This window comes from Garra rufa, chromosome 21 (assembly GCF_049309525.1).
Source record: "Garra rufa chromosome 21, GarRuf1.0, whole genome shotgun sequence".
In the NCBI taxonomy this organism is placed as follows: Eukaryota; Metazoa; Chordata; class Actinopteri; order Cypriniformes; family Cyprinidae; genus Garra; species Garra rufa.
The window spans coordinates 33,819,514-33,835,075 of NC_133381.1; the positions used below are offsets into that span (position 1 = coordinate 33,819,514).

Sequence of the window (15,562 nt, forward strand, 5' to 3'; positions counted from 1 at the left end):
AATTAAAGTTAGAAATGTGGGTCTTTATAAAGTGAATTTTACATAAAAAGCAGTTTTTGTATAAAAACCCATTAAAAAAATATTTATTCATTAATTTATATATATTTAAAAAATATCACTAACCCACTGAAAACTGCACAAATGTAGAGTAAAAACTTTAAAAATAAACAGAAAAATATACAGTACAGACCAAAATTTTTGACACACCTTCTCATTCATTTGAATGAGATGGTGTGTCCAAACTTTTGGTCTGTACTAAATATATATAGTCGCTGGTCCTATAGAGGGCGCAACAGGATAAGAAGTCTTTGAAGTACTCTCTGTTTTTTTTAAAAAAAGAGCTAAAATTATAGATAAAGCATACTCCGAAAGCGCTCCACAAGACGTGTGAATGTGTTTATACTATCTTAATGCTTAAAACTGAACCGGAGAATGCACGTTTTAAACAGCTTATTGTAATTGCCATTCTAATCTAATGCACTGCGTTGTAACGCACACACATAGGCTACAGTATAGACATACAGTAGCTCGTACATCACGTGCAGATCGCGCGCAAGCAAACATTCAAAAGCGCGGTGCGAAAATGAATTGTCAACACTGTTTTATTATTTCTCCGTAATATAGCTTAGGAACTGAAAACTTCTAGCATATATTTCTTAGTAATTAAAACCCCACAGCTTTATTATTAGGCTAGTAGAGAGACACTGCAAGGTAGAATTAATTCACACACGCAATCGCTCTCTAATGACTTTATATAAATGTATTCTTTACAGTGCTACTTTATCTGTATCTGATTTAGAACGAGCAGAAATCTGTGAGAAATATAACGACCCAAAGACAAAATAACTGATAAAAGCAAAGTATTGTAAGAGCAATAGCCATTTGGCAGCGCTGTGTCATATGCCATAGCTGTGCACAAGGTGTTCCAGTCTCAGCTCAAGGTTTAGGTAGGCTATTTGTTTAATAATGACGTCATAAGCGACTAGTCGACGTCGACTCGACTTTTATCACATAAATGTCGACTTAAAAAAATCTGAAGTCGTTTAACCCCTAATATATATATATATATATATATGGCCAACATTTGAAGTGGATCAAAACCTCAAAGTTGTCCTAAAACCAAATTAAAAAACAATACCCATTTTTGTCTTAGGACAACTTTGATTAACTTTTTGGAAAATTCCGAAAAAATATTCAAAGGGACACAAAACGTTTAAAAACATTGGTATCTGAATATTTTTTGGTTTGACTGTAAATGATTATATCGTAAAATCTCACATCTCTAAAACCACCTGTTGTCTAAAACTTAATATAGATTAAATTATGTAACATAAATGAAATAAATGTACAGTATATTTAAAAGAAACATTATTATTATGTCTTGGCAGAAAGAAGGGGTTAATAAAAATGCCTCTTTTATAAAAGAGTTTACACCGTTTTACCTTAGCTATTTCTGAAACCATTTATAAGCAGGTAATATCATATTAATATCATGTGATATATAATGTCATTTTAATTACAAAATGTAATACATTTTATACATTTTAAATAAACACAGGGGAAACAACACTATATTTTCTCTCTGACCATGCTGACAATTGAGTACATGGAGCTGAAACCATATTATGTGATTTGTACTCAAGAATCACAGCCTTACAAACTTCATGCAGCGAAATACACACATATTGTGTCTCTGTAAAGCATGTGTGTGTTTGACAGATGTCATTTCCATTACACAGTCTGTTGGGTGCACCAGATGTGCATGGTTAACAACATCTCAGAAACACTTTAATCTGGATGGATTATCTTTGGAGGATTGAAATTTATAGTGTGATTACAATTTTACTCTGCAGTGATGCAGTAACTGAACAACACTTCTGACTGATCAAAAAGAAATACATTAAGTTAAGAAATCAATTAGGATTATTCCCAACTAACAATAAAGTTCTGCGACTAAAAAAATGCACTGCTTGTCAAGAAAAAAGATACAGAAGCAGCAGTTGATAGCCCCAACCCTGCGTTTACTGTGTTAAATATTTTTATCGTTATTAAACTTTTTAAGACAGCACTAATAGAGGGTTTGCACTTGTCACGATTTGGTCCGTTACCCGGATGCGCAGCCATATTAGTGATACTCAGATGTAAACAACAGCATGGATTGCACGGTTAATCAGGGCTCTCAGATCTTGCATTTGCGACTGAAAAGTACTGCGTGTGACTATGAAAAAATATTTAGGAGCACCAGTGCGACTGACCCGATCAGCGTATTTGTGTTTGCGCTCAGGGGAGCTTCAAAGGTTTCTACGTGTTTTTGCAATGTTCAGTAATGTATCACAGACATATCTCACCAATCCTTTTCATAAACAAGGTGTAGAGAGAGTGTAAATAAGAGATTGATTGTGCAGTATAGAAAGCTTCGTTGATTATAATAGAACATTGTGAGATCTTGATGAACTAAGATGAATGACAGCTTTTAATCATTTTAAAGGGAGTTTGTAAATGAGATATTTATTTAATACAACAGTTCGATAAACAAGAAGTTATTATTAAGTGACTTACATTTTCTGACTATAACACTATTACCTGATTTTGCTCTATTTCGTCGTCAAAAATAGTCTGAAAGAAGTCACAACTAAGCAGCTGCACATCTCCATTCAAACACAGCGGTGTTTCATTTATGAATAAACGTGCGTTTTTAAACGAAATTTAGTGAAATGATTCAATTTTCCATTCATAAAGACAGTCACTTGCATTATTCCTTAATGAATCAGCCGTTCGAACGAATCAAATGAATTATATTATTCAGTAATTCAATCAGTGTCTTGCAGCCACCTGCTGGCAGCTTTAGTTTAATTTTTAAAGTTTAAAGTTTAATTAAAGTATAATTTCAGTTATTTAAATCATATTATTGTATTCAAAATGTCAATTTAAAACATTAATCTCAACATGAATTTATGAATGTGATTGCACTCATGCCACCTCTAAGCCTCATTAAACATATGAAAATACACCTACAAGCCACGTTTGTGTTCTTCTGTGCCACCTCTGTAGTACAAGTTCATTTTGTTAATACTGATTTAATTTGATTGGTAACTTATTCTTATCCTACTTGTTTTTATTCTGTTGTTTTAATTAGAAATTTTAAAAAGCTTAAAAATATATATTTAAAAAAAATGATATACTTTTAATAAAGTTAGAAAAATGCCATTACAAACGTAAAAACAAAATTCCCTAGTAAATCACTTTAAGGAGTCAAATATCACCTCGTAATGGGAAGGCAAATTTTTGATCAGATTTATTAATTATTGTTTAGAATGTGCTCCTGAAATTTTGACTGTGCTCCTAAATTTTTGAAGTAAGGAGCACAAGCGCTCCTAAATAGAAAAGTAAGCATAGAGCCCTGTTAATGTACTACTACTGTAAATACACTGTTCTGCTAATTTATGCTGTCTAAACCATGGAAAAAATGTGTGTAAGCTGCTAAATCATATAGAAAAGGATTTCATAAGCAGGAAAGGCGCAATATTTTGACAAACTAAAGTTAAAAGGTGATTAAGATACTAGCCTAATATTTGACCTAGCTGACTGGAAATGATAAGAACAAACACAAATGTTGTCAAGATTCTTTCCAGGTTCAGTTTGGCCAACCACAAACGGCTTCTTTCCTCAGTTTTTTGCAATCTTCTTTTGGTTTGTTATAACTTTGGCAGTCTATAGTATTCCAAATGTTTTCCCAGTCTGACCAAGTACAGCTTGGAACATGACAATAATTTCTTTGTAAATTTGTGAGTTTTGTTTGTTTCAGTGGCATTGTTTATGTTCTGTGCTGCCAATATGGCCAGCTGACATGTCATTAAAAAAACTATAAATATATAAACTTAAAAGGATTCAAAGAATTCAAAAATGAAATTATACATTTTAAAATATACAAGCACAGATGCCGTAAGATACAAGCATAGTGACTTTGTTTTTTATTTCCTTTGCAGGAGATGGCAGTGAATGTATACTCCACATCAGTAACAATTGAGAACCTGAGCCGACATGACATGCTGGCGTGGGTGAACGATTCCCTTCTGCTCACCTACACCAAGATAGAACAATTATGTTCAGGTGGGTTGTACTGCCTTATTTCACAAAGTGTTTCTGTCATTCATGGCATAAATGCCACTAACATACTTGTTTTCTTGCTCCACTATATATTATATAACTATTCTTAATTTCACAATAAAAAGTCCTTTACTTTGCCTTTGATCATAAATGCTCAGTGTAATCAATTAAATTAAAGCATTTACTTTGCCGTCACTAATAAGTTTAACCAATCACACGCATTTTCTTTATTGTTTCCCATTATGCATTGAATGAGCTTTATTGATCTCTTGCTGTTTGTCTTCAGGGGCGGCTTATTGTCAGTTTATGGACATGCTGTTCCCAGGGTGCATTCTTTTAAAGAAAGTGAAATTTCAAGCAAAGCTGGAACATGAGTTTATACACAACTTCAAAGTACTCCAGGCAGCTTTCAAGAGGATGAACGTTGATAAAGTTAGTTGGTTCTTTGGCGTATTTGCTTATATGTACATCTCACAGTACCTTACACTTATTAAACCTTACTATAAAGGGATAGTTCACCCAAAAATAAAAATTCTGTCATTAATTACTCACCCTCATGTTGTTCCAAACCTGTATGACCTTTATTAATCTTCAGAACAAAAATTAAGATATTTTTTTATGAAATCCGATAGCTTTCTGACCCTGCGTAGACGGGTCTTACAGCTTTGAAAAGACATGAGGGTGAGTAATTAATGACCGAACCTTCATTTTTTGGGGTAAACTATCCCTTTAACTTTAACTTTTAAACTTCTGCTTTTACTCCTAATAAGAAAGTGTAAATGAAAGCTTTCAGTTTATTTGGTAAAAAATATCAACTACAATGACAGCTGATTGAAAGAAGGCATATTTATTTATTTAGCACTTTTCATACACAACAGCAATTCAAAATGCATTACATAAAAGTGATTAAAAAATATGAAAAGTAAAAATAAGAAAAATAATAATTTCTTTAAAAGGAACTAAAAAGAAAAGAACAACAATACAGAAATAAAATAATACAGTGCATTCTCTAAGATTAAAGAAAAAAGTTACAGCATTTTGCTTGTAATGTCAAAATATAACTTTTAACTTCTGTTTTGAACAAAAAAGCAAACTGTAGGTATGAAAATAGGTAGGTATAGTATGTGATTAATTAATTAATTAATTAATTAGGTTATATCGGTGCTCTTTTGAACATTTAGCAATTAATATTTATGAATGATCTATTTACCACTATCAAACGACAGGCCTGTTTATTGCTCAACAGATCATTATATAGTTATGACTGTAAATTAGTTATATGTTTTTATATTATATTATATTGTATATTATATGTTTGTTTTGTTTTGTTATAAAGTGATCAGTCAGGGTGCTAGTTTTTGGTGTCATTTGTCAGGTTATTTGAAAATATTACTTGAGACAAGTGATGGTGTCAAATATTTGATTTTGCTTATATTTTTTTTTGAGGAAAGATAGACATGTATAGTGATGAAAGCCAAAATATTAAATGTCAGGGATGAATATTTACTGAGTAATTCACGGTTTTGTTGAGGGGGGTCAAAATAGTCATTTTCACCTGGGATTCTGAGCCAAATTACAGGGGGTTAAAACTTACTTCAGAAAGATGGCAGCATAATAATCTCATTAATCACAGAGATTGGGAAGTCTGTTAGTAAAATACATTGACTTTAGCAATATTTGTTGGACTATGTGCCAATGGTGACCATTCAAAAATGTGGAAACAGAACTTTTCATGTTTTTTCTACAAATTTTGCAAATTCCAATATCTCTGGAACCAAACCATACAGGGCCTTAAAAATAAAAAATGCCGAAAGGAAAGTTTGTTAAGACCCAATATCTGAAAGGGCATTACGATATCTTTAATACTCCTTACAGACATGCAAAGTTTCAAGGAAAAACTTGAAAAGGCTTTTTACCCCATTTTTGAATGGTCTCCATTGGCATATAACACAACAAAGATTGCTAAAGTCAACTGATTTTACTAACAGACCTACCAATCTCTGTGTAAAAATAACATCATCATGCTGCCATCTTTCTGAAGCCATTATTTTACCCCCCAGTAATTTGGTTCTAAATCTCAGGTGAAAATTGCAATTTAGAAAATTGCAATCCTCTACGAAAGAGAGGATTACTCAGTAAATGTTCATCCATGACATTTATTATTTTGGCTTTCATCACTAAACATGTCTATCCTTCTTCAAAAGAGTATTTGAGCTAGGATAGTTTTTGAAATTTGGTTGATTTGACACAGAATGACTCTAGTGTTCTTAGTCAAAAATAATGCTTTTGTATTCTGTAATTCCTAAAATAAGAGAAAGGATTTTAACATAAAAATTACACCTCAAGTTTACAGCTCAGTGTTTTATTGCTCTAATGATTTGTTTTCCTTTTGTTATCCAGATAATTCCTGTGGAAAGATTAGTGAAAGGAAAATTCCAGGACAACTTTGAATTCGTCCAGTGGTTTAAAAAATTCTTTGATGCCAATTATGACGGAAAAGAGTATGATCCTGTTCAAACTAGACAGGGCCAAGATGTGGCGCCTCCACCAAATCCAGGTGAACACTTTTCCCACAAACCCAAGAGAACTGGTCCCTCAGGTAACCTCGAGATTCTGTCGCCACTTTGCTGCATTGATTGCTGAGCTTCTACTGATTGGCAGCGTGCTCTGCAAAGCAGCTAGCTGGTTGTGCACGGGCCTTAGAATGATTTACTCCATGCCCAAGCTTTCATTAATGAGAAAGCAATGAATTCAGCATTAAAACAGCTTTGTGTTGCGCTGTTAGTGCAGTACTAACGAACAGTTTTCCAAAATCACTTCCTCAGTGTTCTCTCATGCGCAGTCCTGAAGGGTCATTGCTTGCTTAGTGTCATGTCCTATTCATCCCTCAGTCCCTCCAAATTCTTTATTGGTCGTATTAAAGTCATCCAAAAAACACGCCTTTCATTTTAACCCTCTATTGCATGCCTTATAAAATTTTAAACATCTCTGATTCAGTTTTCTTGCATGAAAAATGTACCTTATTCTAAAATAAAAAATTAAACGAAATTGGAGAAAAGCTATGTGCTTGTGGAAAAAATAGAATATTATTTTTTATTGTATTTGAATTTTACTTTAATGTTACGTAATTTCTCAAAAAACTAGTTAATAATACAAATATAATATAAATACCTGTATAAATAACACTACTTAAAAGTTAAAAAAAAAAAGTTATTTGTAAATAATACTTTTTTATATAAAGAGTAATGGCTGCTGAAAATTTAGCTTTGCCATTACAGGATAAATTACATTTTAAAATATATTAAAATAGAAAACAGTTATTTTAAAGCCTTAGGTGGGAACTTTTGAACAGTAGTGTGAAAGTAGTCTTAAAAAGAATTTATATTACACTAATAAATGTAAATCATATTTTTATCAGAGAAAATGGCTTTTTTGAGGCAAGCAATAATGTGTGTCCTTGACCAGAAAAAGATTTTAAAATCAGCACAAGGAAGTAGTGTAACCAAAAAACGATTTAATTTTTTTTAAGTCATCCCTTCATTAACAACCCTTTATTGACATCTTTTGTGCTTGAAAAGTGATGGAAAAGGGTTACCCTGAGGCAAAACTGTGCAGTAGAGGGTTAACAGGCAAAAACTGGAAACATAGCGTCCCCAGAGAGGTACAAAAGTGGTGTCCTAATTTGCTGACAATTGACTGCTTTTGTGATCTTTGGGGTGGATTGGGAATGTGACCTCCATTTAGTTTGTAGTCACATCTCGTCACACTTCCCTGACTTTGGTTAAACCAGCCAGATATAAAGTAGATAAGAGGCTTTTTAAACAGTTAATGTTTGATCTCACACACACACACACACACACACACACACACACACACACACGTTTGTTTTTGTGAATTGTGGGGACATTCCATAGGCGTAATGGTTTTTATACTGTACAAACGATATTTGCTATCACCCTACACCTACCCTACACCTAAACCTAGCCCTCACAGGAGATTGTGCACACTTTTACTTCCTCAAAAAAACTCATTGTGCATGATTTATAAGCCTGTTTCCTCATGGGGACCTGAGAAATGTCCCCACAAGGTCAAAATTTACTGGTATTCCTATCCTTATGGGGACATTTGGTCCCCATAACGTGATAAATACAAGGACACACACACACACACACACACACACACACACACACACACACACACACACACACACACACACACACACACACACACACACACACACACACACACACAGGCTTAACCAAAGTAATGGGGTAACAAGCAGCCCATGCTGTAGCTTGTTAAAGGCTGATCTCACTGAACCTCTTAGTACATTTTAGTGAATCGTTAGCTCTGTTCAAAAACCTAGTGAGCTGCTGCCTTAGATTGCATTTGAAGGAATAGTTCACCCAAAATAAAAGATTGCTGAAAATGTACTCACCATTAGGCCATCCAAGATGCTGAACAGATTTGGAGAAATGTAGTATTACATCACCTGCTCACCTCTGCAGTGAATGGGTGCCGTCAGAATCCAAACAGCTAAAAACATCAAGTGTTTGTAGTAAACAAATTCATATTTAACATGTCAGATTGATCACTTATGAGGGTTCATTTTGGCCCACTATGGTATGGAACAGAGCTAAATGTGTTTAAAGGAGCTGATCAAAAATGACAAAACCTAATAATGCATGATCAGTTTGTATATTTACTGAGAAGCTCTTGTTTATAGTAACTAATTGCTGAACATCTCCAATTTCAGGGCCTCAGAGAACATCGCCAACAGTACCTAAAAACATGCCCACACCACAGAGGGTGACCACCACCATAAGGAAGAACCCCACACATGCCCGAAATGGGGGAAGTGATGCTGAAATCATGGAGCTTAATCAACAGGTAGAGTCCCCGGGAGGGTAAGGAAGACTTACTCTACCTTGGAATACTTTGCATTGGAGATTGTAGAAATTTAATAGAAAGAAAGTTTAGGTAGTTTTTGCATTTGGCATTTTGATCTTTCTTTTCTCCCATTTTCTTCAGAACATTCCTGATCTTCTATCCCACCTATTCAGATAATTGCATTCTATTTGAATATGCTTCTGTCTGGATATAGGTTGTTTCATCATAATAAGCATACTGGCTTTTTCCCATTCCAAGGAATGGTCATGTTCTGATAAGTAGTATCTTAAATTTTGTTCTTTGTCTTCTGTTTTGTTTTTTGAAGTTGATGGAGCTGAAGTTAACCGTCGATGGTCTGGAGAAGGAGAGAGATTTCTACTTCAGCAAACTTCGAGACATTGAACTGATCTGTCAGGAAAATGAGAGTGAAAACAGCTCCATTCTCAGTAGGATCATTGACATTCTGTATGCCACAGAGGTACTGACAATTACATGTTTTATATCATTTTGGTAATTATTTGACTGATGTATCTGTCAGGTTGATTCAAATTGCGATATCAACATCAATTTGTATCGGATGTTGGCTAAATCCAAGTTGGTCATGTGGATTCACTGCATTAAAGAAGAAGTTCACTTCCAGAATAAAAATTTCCTGATAATTTGCTCACCCCAGTGTCATCCAAGATGATCATGTCTTTCTTTCTTTATTTAATTTAAATTAAGGCTTTTGAAGAAAACATATCAGAATTTTTCTCCATATGGTGGACTTTAATGGGAATCAGCGGGTCGAAGGTCCAAATTGCAGTTTTAATGCAGCTTCAAAGGGCTCTACATGATCCAAAAGGAATAAGGGTCTTATATAGTGAAATGATCACTCATTTACCTAAAAAAATTAAAATTTATATACTTTTTAACCACAAATGCTTGTCTTGCACTAACTCAACCTTGCGCATTACATAATCACGCATGCGTGACGTAGGCAGAAGTACCTACCCAGTGTTAACAAAGCAAACGTGCAAAGAAAGTCAAACGCCCTTTACAAAAAAGGTACAGGTAGAACAACGTTGGACAATTTTAAAGTTGGGGAAGAAAATGAGATGGAGTGTTTTGCCCTACCCTACCTTTTTTAACCAAAGTACACAGACGAAGAAATAACCATGCGTAAGCTTTCCCAACATGATCACGTAATGCGTGAAGACATGCATGCGCATTACAAAGCTTGTACAAGACGAGCATTTGTGGTTAAAAAGTATCTAAATTTTTCTCTTTTAAAGAAAATGACGAATCATTTCGCTAGATAAGACTTTTGTCTCTCGGATGGGATTGTGTAAAGCCTTTCGAAGCTGCACTGAAACTGCAATTTGGACCTTCAACCCGCTGAACCCCACTGAAGTCCACTATATGGAGAAAAATCCTCAAATGTTTTCCTCAAAAACCTTAATTTCTTTGGGGTGAATAAATCATAAAGAATTATTTATTCAAAAATTTTTTTTTTTTTCAGAACACTCTGAACTTTACTTTAAACAACAGAAAGTTGCTTGGTTTGCAAGTGACTTATGTGTGAGTTGTGCTTTATATGTCACAACATGACTGACAATAGACAATTGACCTTTTTTGCCTGGGAAAGTTTCCAAGTGAGACCACACCTGCGTGTTTCATAGATGGACATGGAAATATCCAAGAGTTTAAATTTCCCTTTTCTGGCCCAGTGTGTTCCAGTTAAAGGATTAGTCCACTCCTGAATTAAAATGTCATGATAATTTACTCACCCCCACGTCATCCAAGATGTTCATGTCTTTCTTTCTTTAGTCGAAAAGAAAAGGTTTTTGAAGAAAACATTCTAGAATTTTTTTCTCCATATAGTGGACTTCATTGGTGGCCAACAGGTTGAAGGTCCAAACTGCAGTTTCAATGCAGCTTCAAAGGGCTCTACACAATCCCAGACAAGGAATAAGGGTCTTATCTAACAAAAAATACAAATGTATATACTTTTTAAGCACAAATGGTGGTCTTGCACTAGCTCTTCACAGATTACGTGATCACACATGCGTCACGTAGGCGTAGAACTGACCCAGTGTTTACAAAGCAAATGTGCAAAGAAAGTCAAACGCAGAGATGAAAATGAGAGTCTTTCACTCTACCCTACCTTTTTGGACCAAAGTACACAGACAAAGAACTACCCGTGCCTGACCTTTCCAACGTGATTATGTAATGCGTTAAAGGTCCACTGAAGTGCCTTGAAACACGCAGTGTTATTCTATGTGGTGACGTACTTTTAACTGAAACAAAAATATATCGCCCAGCCCCGCCCACTTATTTTGAATAGCCAATAGCGTTCCATTTATATCTGCTCAGGCCATAGCCGGAGAGCTCGGTAAAGCCGCATTTGTAAGCTTATGACAGCCGCAGAATAATAAATTACCCCACAGATTCAATATGAAACTCTTGCTAAAACAAAATAGTGATCATAATCATGCTGAGGCTGTGTAGTTTAATACATGCCGATCACACATATGAGCGCATATGATCTGCTCCGTGTTATTGCGTCTCTGTGTAGGGGGCGGGACACTACGGACTCTAGAGAGCATTTGATTGGACAGAACGTTTGATGAGAAACTGAAGTGCACAGTGATATCATCAAAATCGTTGATTCATATTGGCGGAAGTGACGAGATTGTAAGTTTTGAATGCCCTTATCTTGTAAACGCAAATTTTGTTGTTGTTTTGAAGCACACTAGCTTATAGATCATCTTAAGGCTAATACATTCATACTAAAAGCCAAAAAACTTTAATTTTGATTTCAGGGGGACTTTAAGACATGCATGTGCAAAGCTAGTGCAAGATGAGCATTTGTGGGTAAAAAAAGTATCTAATTTTTATTTTTTAAAGAAAATGACAGCTTGTTTTTGCTAGATAAGACTCTTCTTGCTCGGCTGGGATCGTGTAGAGCCCTTTGAAGCTGAATTGAAACTGCAATTTGGACCTTCAACCCACTGAACCCCAAGTCCACTATATAGAGAAAAATCCTTAATCAAAAACAAATCTAAATCCAAAACCTTAATTTCTTTTCGACTGAGGAAAGAAAGACATGAACATCTTGAATGACATTGGGTTAAAACATTGTCAGGAAGTATTCATTCTGGAAGTGAACTTTTCCTTTAACCAACAGAAAGTTGCTTGATTTGAATTGAAATTTCCTGATAATTTACCCCCATCTCATCCAAGATGTTCATGTCTTTCTTAGGTTTTAGAGGAAAACATTCCAGGTTTTTTTCCGTACAGTGGACTTCAATGGGGGTCAGCGCGTTGAAGGTCCAGATTGCAGTTTCTATGCAGCTTCAAATGGCTCTACACAATCCCAGCCAAGGAATAAGGGTCTTATCTAGTGAAACGCTCTGTCATTAATACAAATTTATATACTTTTTAACCTCAAATGCTTGTTTTGCACTACTTCAAATTCACCCATTACGTAATCACGTTGGTCACGCTCCATTTCTCCTCCAACTTCAAAATCCTCAAAATCGTTGTTTTACCTTTTTTTGTAAAGGGTGTTTGACTTTCTTTGCACGTTCTACATCATGCGTGACACTCCAACATTACTTTGTAATGCGTGAAGTCAAACTAGTGCTAGACGAGCATTTGTGGTTAAAAAGTATACACATTCATATTTTTTTTAGAAAACGATCATTCATTTCACACGATAAGACTCTTATTCCTCAGCTGGGATTGTGTAGAGCCCTTTAAAGCTGCATTGAAACTGCAATTTGGACCTTTAACCCATTGAAGTCCATTATATGGAGAACAATCCTGGAATGTTTTCCTCAAAAACATTAATTTCTTTTCGACTGAAGAAAGACATAAACATCTTGGAAGACATGAGGGTGAATAAATAATCAAGAAATTTTAAAAAAATCATTGGAAAATAGAAAATGTTTATCAATTTTATATAGTGCAGTTTTGAACGCAGTGTTTAAATACCATGATTATCCTAAAAAGTACTTTTTTTTTTTTTTTTTTACACAGGATGGTTTTGCACCACCAGAAGATGAAGAAATAGATGAGCAGGCCCACTTGGACCAGGACGAATTCTGAGCATCCTTCTCTTCCACATCGACATGACCCTTCACCATTTCCTCTCCCCACCACTTTGAATGACTCCCCCTCTATCGCACGTTGTTAATACCCTCTCAGTTTCCTACAAATTTATGGGCTCACCATATATATCTCTTTGTCCTCCAGCGCTGGTTTATGCACTACATTAGATACAGTACACATCAACAAACACTTGCCGTCCTCATCCCCATCCAGACAGTAGCACCAACAACTACACATCCTAGCTGTCACAGCATGTTTTACATATCGACATAGAGAATGAACAAAAGAAAAGGTATCATAGATTGTGGGTAGCACAACGGACTGAAAAAAATGTAAATATCGTGTTGAGAAAGACATTTTTAAAGAAAAAAAAAAAGAAAATGAAGAAAAATGCCTGGAATGCAGTTATTCGTCGTGAGATTTTCATACACATTTCTTTAAGGTCTGTCTCGGCTCCATTCAGACTGAAATGCTCAGAAGCATGCCATCCATCTGTGTCTCCAGCTTCAGTCTGCCTCTCTCACTGACTGTACGCTTTTAAAAGGATAGTTCACACAGAAATAACTACTTTGTTATCACTTTCTCACCCCCATGTCTTTCCAAACCTGTTTGAATTTCTTCCAAGGAACAAATAATGAACAATAATGTTTCAACTGGGGCGAATAGGGACTGAAGCTTTCAAACTTCCAAAATACACCACAAATGTACCATTCATTCTACAACCAAAATATCATACGATTGATGACATGAAGGTGAGTAAATAATGACAGAATGAATTTTCTAGGTGAACTATCACTTTAAATGACTCCAAACAGCAGACACTATCAGGAAGAATCCCAGTAATATCCAACTTATGAATCTTTTGTATCTGCAAAGGTGTTGATGTCAAGTTAGTCAGTGATATGTCAGAAATAAATGCTGAGCTGTAGAGAGGACTTTTATACTTTTAAATGTGGATGAGCCAGTGACAGGGTAAATACAATTAAATTAAAAAAAAAAAAAAAAAAAAACGACATGAAAAAATGTCAGCAAGGCTTTAAAAATGTGTAAGACAACAGTAACCTATGGCACAGGTTGTTTTGCTTATACCCAGGGAGCATGTGAATGTTATACATTGACAACTGATGAGTGATTGTTTGAAAATCATATTTTTTTTTTCTGTTGTGCTTGATTGTGACATTATTCTGACACCTCATAGACTGCAACATAGAAACTCACCAAATGGATGGAAGGTCGAATCTCGTCGTATTCAATTAGTGTTCATGACACCATTGAGCATGAGGGACAGTACTCATTGTTACTGTGTAGATTTTATTTTAGTGGCAATCAAACATGTGATACTACTGATCAGATGATGTCATGTCGAATTGAACTGACGTTTGCTGCTAGTGTTGCTGCATTCACGTGTTTTGTTTTGTATTTATTTCGCTCAGCTATTGAATAGCATATGGGCTGTGCATTCATATCAGATTTGTAAAAGGCCCTGATCAAATTAAACAGAGGTTGCTAGATGTCATCGGTTTTGAATCTACTTCTTTCTGTGTTTGAGAAGCTGAGTCATCTTGTTTTGTCTCAGTATGGCCATAATTGTGTTTGCATAAATTGTTTTGACTAAATAAACTTTCGTGAAAATAGATTTTGTCTATGCATTTCATGAAAATGTGCTTAATTGCATTTAAACAAGTCAGGACATCTGCAAGAGTACAACAGACTATTGACCTGCAATGGCACTTACCACCTGTTACCTTCAATTCCAAAGTCAGTCAACCCAAAAACCAGATCAGAGGAACCAGGAGGTCACGCACATGAAAGCAGAGTAGCTGTGGAAAACTAGAAACTTCAGAGGTCACTGACCTCACAGGTGATAAACGCTCACTCTCTGATACTATATAGCAGATGGGACCCCTGTCTGTGAACTAACCTGTATGGCTGCCCTAAATAGTGACACTACATTGAGAAAGCCATTCCTTGTTTTGAGCGAATCATTAAAGTGAAACATGTCAGTGCCTTTGTTTTGTCTAATTGAACTATGGCCTAATCCTGGCTTAGTCTAAACCCTGTCTGTAAAACCAGGCATTTAAGTCATAATTAGGAGATAAAAAAATTGAAATTATGACTTTAAAAGTCAGAATCATGACTTAAGTCAGTTACAAGATAAAAAGTAGAAATTATGACTTATAAAGTCAAAAATTATGAGTTAAAAAGCAGAAATTATGACTTAAGTCAGTTACAAGATAAAAAGTAGAAATTATGACTTATAAAGTCAAAAATAATGAGTTAAAAAGCAGAAATTATGACTTAAGTCATAATTACGAGATAAAAACTCTAAATTATGGCTTACTTAAGTCACAATTACTAGATAAAAAGTAGAAATTATGATTTATAAAGTCAAAATTTTGACTAAAAGTCGTAATTATAAGACAAAAAGTTGAAATTATGAATTCTAAAGTTAAATTTATGACTTCAGTCA

The 15,562-nt window shown here is 34.9% G+C and overlaps 1 protein-coding gene across 2 annotated transcripts; it reads left to right on the forward strand.

Annotated features, from left to right (window-relative positions):
• Positions 1-3,989: 3,989 nt before the first annotated feature.
• mapre3a (microtubule-associated protein, RP/EB family, member 3a) lies at positions 3,990-14,728 on the forward strand. 2 transcript variants are annotated; one of them, XM_073826908.1, is made up of 6 exons: positions 3,990-4,110; positions 4,394-4,539; positions 6,508-6,706; positions 8,864-8,997; positions 9,323-9,475; positions 13,021-14,728. In XM_073826908.1, the coding sequence occupies exons 1-6, from the start codon at positions 3,990-3,992 to the stop codon at positions 13,087-13,089; spliced, it is 822 nt and encodes a 273-aa protein (XP_073683009.1). In that variant the 3' UTR covers positions 13,090-14,728. The 2 variants fall into 2 exon arrangements, with proteins under 2 accessions (XP_073683009.1, XP_073683010.1); XM_073826909.1 differs by having other exon boundaries at positions 6,508-6,664.
• The last annotated feature ends 834 nt before the right edge of the window (positions 14,729-15,562 follow it).

Excerpts from the sequence above, each read along its gene's own strand:
- mapre3a (XM_073826908.1), top strand. The coding sequence starts at position 3,990 with ATGGCAGTGAATGTATACTCCACATCAGTAACAATTGAGAACCTGAGC. Across the intron at positions 4,540-6,507 it reads AGAGGATGAACGTTGATAAA|ATAATTCCTGTGGAAAGATT; the intron begins GTTAGTTGGTTC and ends TTTGTTATCCAG. Across the intron at positions 6,707-8,863 it reads CAAGAGAACTGGTCCCTCAG|GGCCTCAGAGAACATCGCCA; the intron begins GTAACCTCGAGA and ends CTCCAATTTCAG.